General features: G+C 53.0%; 2 protein-coding genes across 2 annotated transcripts in view; both read right to left on the minus strand.

Annotated features, from left to right (window-relative positions):
- Nucleotides 1–713: 713 nt before the first annotated feature.
- Nucleotides 714–7,815, minus strand: LOC104510592 (ceruloplasmin-like; the record flags this gene model as incomplete). The annotated part of the gene is made up of 6 exons (XM_010152889.1): nt 7,725–7,815; nt 6,922–7,090; nt 3,957–4,201; nt 2,223–2,435; nt 1,540–1,713; nt 714–968 (listed from the first exon to the last, which is right to left on the minus strand). Coding segments are annotated over exons 1-6 (1,147 nt in total), but the record flags the coding sequence as incomplete, so codon positions are not given.
- Nucleotides 7,816–7,832: 17 nt separating this feature from the next.
- TM4SF18 (transmembrane 4 L six family member 18) overlaps nt 7,833–9,441 on the minus strand; it is a 7,667-nt gene continuing 6,058 nt past the window's right edge. Inside the window, exons 5-6 of the mRNA XM_010152890.1 lie at nt 8,853–9,046; nt 7,833–7,857 (exon numbers count right to left, since the gene is read on the minus strand). Coding sequence (XP_010151192.1) covers nt 7,833–7,857; nt 8,853–9,046 — 219 coding nt within the window. The remainder of the gene's footprint in view (nt 7,858–8,852; nt 9,047–9,441) is intronic.

Here is a 9,441-nt window from a genome sequence, read left to right on the forward strand (position 1 = left end):
CGGGCTGCAGGCACGCGCCCTGGTAGCCCCAGCCGCGCGCGGGGGCTCGCCGTGTGGTCCGCTGCGACTGGCTGAGGGGGCAGTTCGGTTTAGGCTGGGGTGGGAACAGGACTGCCCGCCAGCACTTCAGCAGACCATCGTCCCTGCAGATCTCGCCAGCAGCCGACTCTCGAGCTCACTTACAGGGACATAGATCGTGGAAAAGTGGGATATAGATCATGGAAAAGTGGGGAATTAGCTTCCCAGTATTTCATATGGTTAACAAACACTGGAAATAGAAGAAGATGCAGGGAAGAGAGACACGCATCATCCCTGCTTGTTAGCCAACACGCTTTCCCAGAGCGTGGCGCTGCCTGCCCTGTGCCCCCTGCCCAAACAGCCTTTGTGTTGGCAAACCAGACGTGCGGTTCCTTGCCTTCAGCGGGAGGCAAGGAGCAGGCTGCTGTTTGTCCAGAGCTGAGCCTTGCGAAGGTGCAGCTGTGCCAGCTGCTGCCAACGGGTAAGAGTTTCCATTACCGACCATTTCCTTGACCTCCATGGCACATGCTCAAGCCCATCCAACACATTCTTAGGCATTCCAATTGCTGTGAGAGTTTTGTTGCCTGGAGCAGAATACGGTCTGGCATACAGGCAGGCCAGGGGCTGTGCTATGGTGAACACCGCAAACTGTTAGCGCAAGCAAAGAACCCTCACCGCTGGCATTTATTCCTTACCTTCAATATGGTCATTCACTTGGCAGCTGAGCAGCCACTCCCCGGCACCCCTTGGTACCATGACGGCGTCGATAAATGTAGCTGGGAAGAGGCTGATGGTGTCAACTCGGTGATGTCTTTCTATTAAGGTCTGTCCGTGAAAGTAGGCTGAATGGATATCAGCTTCGTTGCCCATGCCGAAAAGGTGCCATTTTACCGTATCGTGCTCACACATGGTGAGGTCTGGGAGGTGCCCGTACATGTAGCCATTGATGGCTGAAAGAGAAGTCACTTGCTGCAGTTTCCTGCACAGACCTTGGGGTTGTTCCCTGGAATGCAGGCGTCAACCAACCCTCGCTCCGTTCTTCACAATGCAATGCGGCTCAGAACAACCCTCCCCACCCCTGAGCGCGAGCCGGCGCATCCCCACAACTACCTGCCTGGCCGGGCTGCCGTGACTCTGCAATCCCTGTGGGAGCCAAAGCTCTCCCCTTTGGGACACTCACAGCAAGCTGTGAGTTTTTAACCTGTGATGTTCCAGTGCAACGGTCAGGACTGAGGACCAGCACGAACACAGCTCTGCTGCGAGCACCTGGGAAATTTCCCTGGCAAAGAGGTTCTTGGCCCCTGAGCGTTTTCTGTCACATCCCCAAAGGTCTGACTGGGCAATACCTGCCATCACTTCTTAGTTATTTCTTATTATTATTTAAAAGGATCTTTCTTAATCCCCCCAAGAAAAATGCCTGCTTAAAAAAAGCGAAATTAGCTGCAGTTCATCTTGAAAAGGGACAAGACATTGAAATATTACTTCACCGTATCAATGACAAGCAACTTAAACGTTCCTCACAGTGCATTTTATTGCTTTCCTGGAAGTCCTCGTCGTCTCTGTCAATTTTGGAAGACTCAGAACAGTACGTCCGGATATTATCGTCTAGATACCAACTGAGATTTTCATCCATCACGGAAAACATAAGGATAAATTCAGCATCGAAGTGTCTGCCATTGCCCTTACTCATTGCACCTGAAACAGAAAGCGACACATGCCGGGCCTCTGGCAACGGGCACCCCCCTTCACCAGCTGTAAGGGCAGCGTCAGCAGGGCTGGTCACCGCTGGCGTCCTTTGCCCCTTTTCCTTAGTGGGCACGTACACACCAGCCCCCAGATGCCCGGACACCCAGATTGGGCAGATATTGTAACCCAACTTTGCTGGAATAAATGCTGCCCGTGACAGGATAACAGACAATCTGTTCCTTGTATCCTGTTGACACCTCCTTTTCATTACGAGCAGGAAACATCTCACTCATACGGATCTGCGGGCAAAGCATCCTGCAGATTGTCTTTGCTGTCCCACACAGCAGCAGACGCCTTCCTACGCTGCTGAAAGGCGGTAATTGAGAGGACAACCAGCTGCTCTTTCACCATTAACCGCAATCTTCTCCTCTCCCAGCAAATCATTTCACTGATATGTAGCGACAACCACTATCAACCACCTTGCATATGTATTTATTTACTTATTTGTTTGTGTTTACCTTTCCTGCAAATTATTAAAGGCCCAACAAGCCCTGAGGCGACATCTCTTGGAGCATCTACGTGGGAGTGGTAAACCCTGGTTACGCAGTCTGCATCTCCCGTCGCCGGACCCTGATCTTCCGTCACGTCCCACGTGTAGGTGTACTGGCCCCCAGGCTCCACGGCGTCATCTTTCTTTTGCAAATCTTTGGTGTTGTCTGGGTAAAAAGCACCTGAGAACGCCACGCAGGCCCGTTAGCACAAAGCGTTCAGAGCACGGTGTCAGGGTAACACCTGCCATGCTCTGAAGCTGACTACACACTGCCGTAACATGGACTGAACACCTGAACACAGGTAGCAAAATCTTTAAAATCAGGTGAGCAGATCTTTTCAGGAGTCTCATCAGTTGCCTTTGGATTCCAGGGGAGTGCTTCGATTAACGGCACATTAAATTTAGTCCTTAATGCATTAGGAGGGCACCATGTGCTTCTGCTAAAAAGATAGAATCATAGAATCACAGAACGGTTTGGGTTGGAAGGGCCCTTAAAGATCATCTAGTTCCAACCCCCCTGCCATGGGCAGGGACACCTTCCACTAGACCAGGTTGCTCCAAGCCTCATCCAGCCTGGCCTTGAAGACATCCAGGGATGGGGCATCCACAACATCTCTGGGCAACCTGTTCCAGTGCCTCACCACCCTCTCTGTGAAGAATTTCTTCCTGATATCTAATCTAAACCTCCCCGATTTCAATTTATACCCATTACCCCTTGTCCTATCACTACAGGCTCTTGTAAAAAGTCCTCTCCCTGCACCCTTGTAGCCCCTTCAGGTACTGGAAAGCTGCAATGAGGTCTCCTCGGAGATAATCACTCAAATATTTATAAACATTTTTTAAATACAGATCTTGGAAACCATTGTGAAATACTGTGTGTGTGCCCTCAGGGAATACAGGTGTGGGTGGAATGAGAGCAACAGGAAAACAAGCATCCTCCGAAAGTGCGGGTCCTGCTCCCCACAGGATGTGTCTCTGTCAGGGCTCCAACTGGCTGTCACGAAAACCGTCATGAAACAGTACAGGGTAGGCTGGTCTCCATACATTCCTCAGTGAAACATTTTTAAAGACTGCTTTTGAGACCACATCAGCTTCTCAACAAGTCACACGCTGGCTTTACGGCGCCCTAATAACCCTTTCAGCAGCCGAATTCTGGTGCCGAAAATCCCCCATCACCCGAGGGTGCCAAGACCAGCTACTGCAGGAGCAGACCACCACTAAACCCAGCAGAACCCTCCAACACGTCCTAAAGTGTCTTGGGCTTTTACCTCAGGAATTCATTACTGCTTCTCCATTTTAAGACATTACTGCATGTCCCATACACAGCGTACGCAGACGTAGTGCTAGGAGCTGGGACTGTAAGTTAACAGTATCTCCACAACTGCATCAGTTTTTTCCTTTAGACATCCTCCCACCTGCACCTCTCATACACTTTTATAAACTGATTTGAGTGAAATACAAGGCTCTTATTTCAGGTGAAGCATTGCATCTACAGCGCCCTCTTCCTGAATTCCCTTTTTGGCTTGGTATTTCGCTCATGAAAGAAGTTATCCAACCCCTCAGCTCCCGTTTCGAATTGACTGTGTCCTGATTTCAATCATTATTTACTTGGCCAGTCTTGTCTGCGACGACAGAACATCACTCACACTCAGAGCAACGATTAACTGTGATGGATTTGGGCAGCGGGCAGACCCAAGCTTACCTTCACTGTCCTTTGTGTACCGCACACCGTGTGGATGCAGCGTGTAGTTCCTGGTGGCAAAGTTTTTCAAGTGAATAATAAGGGAATCCCCAACTTCTCCCTTTATGATAGGGCCTAAAAATCCCAGCCAGGAGGGTTTGTCAACTGCCACTTCATAAGAACGATCGGTGTACTGAGTGTAGACAGCCTTCTTGTAAGCGCTGCCTATCCTGCGGGGCCCGCGCCGGAGGAAGACTCCAGCCTGCCTGCAAGGAGAAGAGAGACATCTGCAGCGTCAGACACCCACTTCATGTTTGAACAGTGCTAATGAGTAGGGTCTCAGCTAAAGAGCAGTGCTGTGCACGACTCCGTGCGTGGTCAGGAGCAAGTATGTCCCCTGTCGTAGAGTCAGGCACCCGAACAGAGATTAAATGCTCTGCACCAACCTGAATTTTTTCTCCCTATCTGCAGACTGAAGAGAAGGGTATTTGATACAATTTCAGGCAAATTTAAGACCATGTGGATAAGGCAAATAATGGTCCTCGTTGCTCGAAACTTCTGAACTTGCACGCTTAGACTGCTGTATTGTTTTCCACGGCCTGTTAAAACCGCTCCTTTCTGTTAGTGTGCGCTGCTGCTGACTGTGTCGCCCCTGCTCCACTGCAGAGGAGCCGCCTGTTGGGAAATGCCCTGACAGCTAAGAAGTGCTGCCAGCGCCCACGGGGTGCTGAAACGAGCGGGACCAAGCCCCCAGCCTGCTCACCAGTCTCAGACGAGGAACCACCACAGCCTCAGAGCCTGACACGGTCTACCCGGGTAACGTCTCATTTTACCGACTCAGCCCGAGGACAGACAAACGGGCTACACGGCAGCGGGGAGTTAGCGATGACCTGCTCAGTCACCAAGTGCCCAAACTACTCTACCCCGCTCCTCTCAATTAATTATAAATTACATTAAAAACAACAGCTTGGTCAGCGAGGCAACAGCCTAACCGACAAGCTGAAGTGAGACAGCGATGGCATTTCCTCCAGCGGTGCCAGCAGCCGTGTAGCTACCGCGGATTCGCTGCCCAAGCGCCATGGCGAGGGGTGACCCTGCAAGGCGAGGGGTCACCGTGTCCCTGACAGCACTCCACTGGAGCGGCGTTGGAGCCAACCTTTGCCTGTGCTGAGAGGCACGTACCTTTCATTGAACAGTCCCCAAGAAGAGTTCTTTTTGAGGAAGAAGTGCTGATATTCGCTAACTACAGGGGCGAGTGGAAGCGCCAGCCCTGGCTGCTCCACTGGCCAATGCTGTTATCCCAACCTCCAGAGCCTCTCTAACAACAAACCCTCCTGCTCATTCCCTGCAGATCTCGGGAAGTAAACCTGCTCCAGGAGAAGACAACCCTGGGAGACAGGGCAATGCTGCCCAGAGTTTGGCAGCCTCCCGATTTCGCACCTTCCGTGACGGGGAACCAGCTGACTTGGCTTCGTAATGCCGTCGTGCGGCGTTAATACTGCCCAAAAATGCAAAGTATTTCTGTTTCCCGCAGGGCTGAGCACTGCGTGACGCGTGGGGAAGGAACTGTTTGTGTCTTGGCAAGCTCAGGCCTGAAGTGTAATTAAAATGCCAGTTCAGAGCTCCATGGAAATCCCAGAGCATGAACTTGGTGCAGAGGCTCAGCCGCTGGCAGGCCGAGAGCATGAAGCTTCTCACCCCTGGACGACAGCAAAGCAGCACATTACGGCTCCTCTGGGTCTGTCTGAACAGCCACCGTGTAATGGAGAGCACTCCTCCCAGCAGGTACATCCCACTCCTGCCCTCTCCTGCTCTTCCCAACCTCCACACAGCACAGCCATAGCTGGAGCACTCGGAGGAGAGGAAGACTGGGAGAGGAAAAGCAGGATGGGAGCAGCTGCACCGCAGCACACAACCACCGAGAGCGGGAATTCGTTGCGTGTGCCGCAGGCGGCCGCAGCAGAGAACAGCAGCAAGAGCGCGGTCAAGGGTGGTGGCTCGCTGTACGACAACACTGCTCAGCAGCCCCCAGAGCAGATGCCCTGCTTGTGCCACGTACCGGGTCCTCCAGCACGCTGAGCCGCGCCACGGCCTTACCCCAGTTTGTGAGTAGAACAAAAACCTGGCTGCTTCGCCTCCTGCCTGCTGAAGGGGCAGGCTATGGCTGAGAGAGTGTTGGCTCGGCTAGAGAAAACAAACCACAGGAAATCTTCCAATCCCTCATCTGCAGACCAAGTGAGAACTGCAGGTGGGAGATTCTTCCATTTTCCGGTCTCCCTGCACTGTTCTCCTTTCAGCATCGCCCGGTGTTATTTAAAGGCACTGAACAGAGCAGAAGTAAGGAACATTTTTTCTATCTCAAATATTTCTCTGATGCCTTTTACATCTCTGTTTTCTTTACTGATTATTCAGACCTCAGGGTGCTCCCCTCCTCCTCACCATTCTTATCCTCCCCTTACTTGTCTCTCACTCTGCACTGGACCCTCCTCGCCTTCTAGTCCCACACCCACCTCCTGCCCTGTGGGAAGGACCCGGCTGAGCTGCTGCACCTCCGACCGTGGCAACGGCCACACCGAGGACGAGCAGCTAAGAAGGAACACTGTGCTCAGCAGGGAAGGTTTACATCTGTCCAACCTGTGCATTTAAAGCCAGAACCGCAGAAGCCGCCTTTTCAGCACGGGCACCGCAGCCATGTGAAGCACCATGGGACACTCAGAGTCGTTTGCTACTCTCCACTTAGTAAGCATCGAATTCCAACACAACCCCCTGCATCTTCCAATGCAATCAGCAGAGCGCTGGGATTCGGCTCTCAAGCGAGCCAGGGAGAGCTGATTTTTTATCAACACCCCCCTCCGTGTCCGGCAGGCAGCGGAGCAACTGCGGCATCGCTGCAGCACTGCCTCTGCCAGGCTGCCAGCCGGGTGCCAGTGGCTCCAGTAGACGGTGCGAACCATCACCCTTCGCCAGCGCCAACGGTTTTACTCACTCTTCTTCTGCAAAGAGCTGCCCAGACACCAGGTTCGTGCTGCCAGGCGCGTAGTTCCACACTGTTTCCGTAATGCCGATGTAGTACTCCCTGCTCACTGCTCCGGCTTGCCAGCAGCAAAAACCCAGCAGGCAGCTGAGGAAGAACAGCTTCATTTCGCCCAGGGACCCTGTGGGAAATGCGAGATGAAACTGCAGGATGGGCACAAGCAGCGTCTCTTTATACGCCCTCGTCTGCCCCAGCTCCCCCTCCTTGCCCCCTCCCCGCTCCTGTTTGCTTTGCTGGCCACAACAAAACGTTGCACAACATCTCTGTGTGTCAAGAGTAAACACAAGGTTCTGGTAACCCGTCAGCTCAGATAATCTTCAAAGAAATGTCTTCCAGTGCCAACCCTCCGTGCACAGGTACCGCTCAGCCCGTTATCGCACTGTAAATCTCGTCGCTGAATTGAAAGTAGATTTTAAGGATTGACAGGCTTAAGCTTAATTATGCTCTTCACTGCCCTTCTCACTCACTCTACAGCAGCATACTGCTGAGAAAACAGCGAAGGGCAGCACCCGAAGGCACGCAGCTTCCAAAGCGCGATGAGCAGCCCTGAGTGACCCCCCTCGCTGGTGCCTGACACAGCAGCCACTCCGCTTATCTTCCTCCTGGTCCACCACGGGACAGGGCCAACCACATTCCTCAGGGACTAAAAGTGAGTGGAGCTAACTGTCGCCCTTTCTGAAGGCACTGCCCAGCGCAGAGCCCTCCACCTCTGCTTTGTCCACAGTAAACATTTTCTGTCTGCCAGGTAGTCTCACGGAAACAGCCAAACTGGACCTTAAACATGGAATGGTTACGAAGCACCTGACTGAGGTTTGCAGTTGCCCCTTCTCCGAAGCACGTGGCCATCGTGGCTCACTAAAGCGTCAGGCAGCGAAGCCACCTCTGACCCTGCAAACGGGCAAGAGTTCTGTGAAAACAGCCCCTGTGAGCAGACACTGGTGAGTGCCCAAGGAATCCCCTCCGTGCTCCGAGCACCGACCCAGTCACACCCACTCTAAATTAGTTTGTCACTGTATGGCAACGGGAAAATCTCTGCAGTGGCCACAATCCCCTTCAAAGCTGTCTTTTAATGGGCAGGAAGATCATGATTATTTTGGGTAGCAGACTCAGGACATAGCTGACATTCGGCAGGTCCCCTTCAACGGCAGGCAGTTCCAACCCTGTTCTACAGCCCTGTGTTTACAGAGGAGTTACCAATTCTAATCCCAATCCATATAAAAAATCTCAGGCACTGCCAGAAATCTGACGTTCGTGATCTCACCTTTTGGAACCTTCTGCACTTCTGCATTAGGTGGACTGTTCTGTTCTGGCCAAAGTCAAGTTTTTGACATCTGACCAAACCTCTGATGAAATTCTGGAGTTTCCCAGGTTGGCGTCACATGCTCAGAACAATTCCGGTAGGGATCTCCTTTGCCATGGATGAAGGTCAGCCATCAGTGGGAAGCTCAGCTCGCGCTGGCTGCACGTGCCCCATCTGCCAGTCAGCGGAGGTAAAAATAACAACGTTTATCTCCTCGTACACTGCAAATTCCAAGTCTGAAAACAGAGCTGATCTTTGACTTCAACAGTTTTCCTTGAGGAAAAATCAACAAATATAAAAAGGGAATATTCTGACCAAGATTCACAGCAAACGCCCCAGTGAGACTGAACTGAAACCCCACAGCTCCATGATTCCCTAGTCCGAACGATGTGTTTGCAGCCTGCTGTCCACGCTGCTGTGCTGATCTCCCGCGAATCGCGACCCCAAATGCCATTGAAAATTCTGGGGAGCTGCGTTCAGTCCTCTGCCACCCTGTTCCTTCTCACTGTGGAAACCCCCCAGACAGCCCGTGGTGGCCCAGCAACCAGGGACCAGTCCTTCAGCGAGGCTCCCTCTCACCTACCGAGCAATGACGTGCCCCAGAGCTCCAAGGCGGCTGGGGCTCCACAGCGATTTACTGCAGACCTCTGCCCACGACAGTCTCTGCAGCTGCCGCCAGGTGCCGCGTCTTCGATACGGGATGTTCCTGGTCCGGACACAGCATCGTGAGGCGCTGGCCCTGAGGAAGGAGTGATGCTGGAACTCTGGCTGCCAGGCCTGGGGTTGGACACCCAGACATGCAGGTTTCTCCCAGGCGTGCCGGGCTGTGCTGCAGGCAGGCTGCAGCAGGCAGCACCTGCGCCTCAGGTTCTTCGGAAGGGGTTTCTCGCGTGCAGGCGCGGGCCGAGCTCTGTCCTGGTTCTGTGGCTCACGTCAGGGCGAGCTCTGTTTCCGCGGCCGCACGAGCCACGATGCCCCCAACCCGTCAAAGTCACCACTTACGCCTGGGCTTCAAGTCACGTAATGATGCTGACAGCAGCCTTGGGTGTGCTGCCAGACACAGCTCAGGGCAGCTCGTGTTGGAGGCACCATCGCTGGGATGGAATTGGGGCTTAACCTGCTTAGATCAAGACGAACTTTGCCTTACTCTGCCCCTGTACTCTGCTCCTGTG

The sequence above is a fragment of the Eurypyga helias genome, unplaced genomic scaffold, assembly GCF_000690775.1.
Source record: "Eurypyga helias isolate BGI_N326 unplaced genomic scaffold, ASM69077v1 scaffold39275, whole genome shotgun sequence".
Classification (NCBI taxonomy): domain Eukaryota; kingdom Metazoa; phylum Chordata; class Aves; order Eurypygiformes; family Eurypygidae; genus Eurypyga; species Eurypyga helias.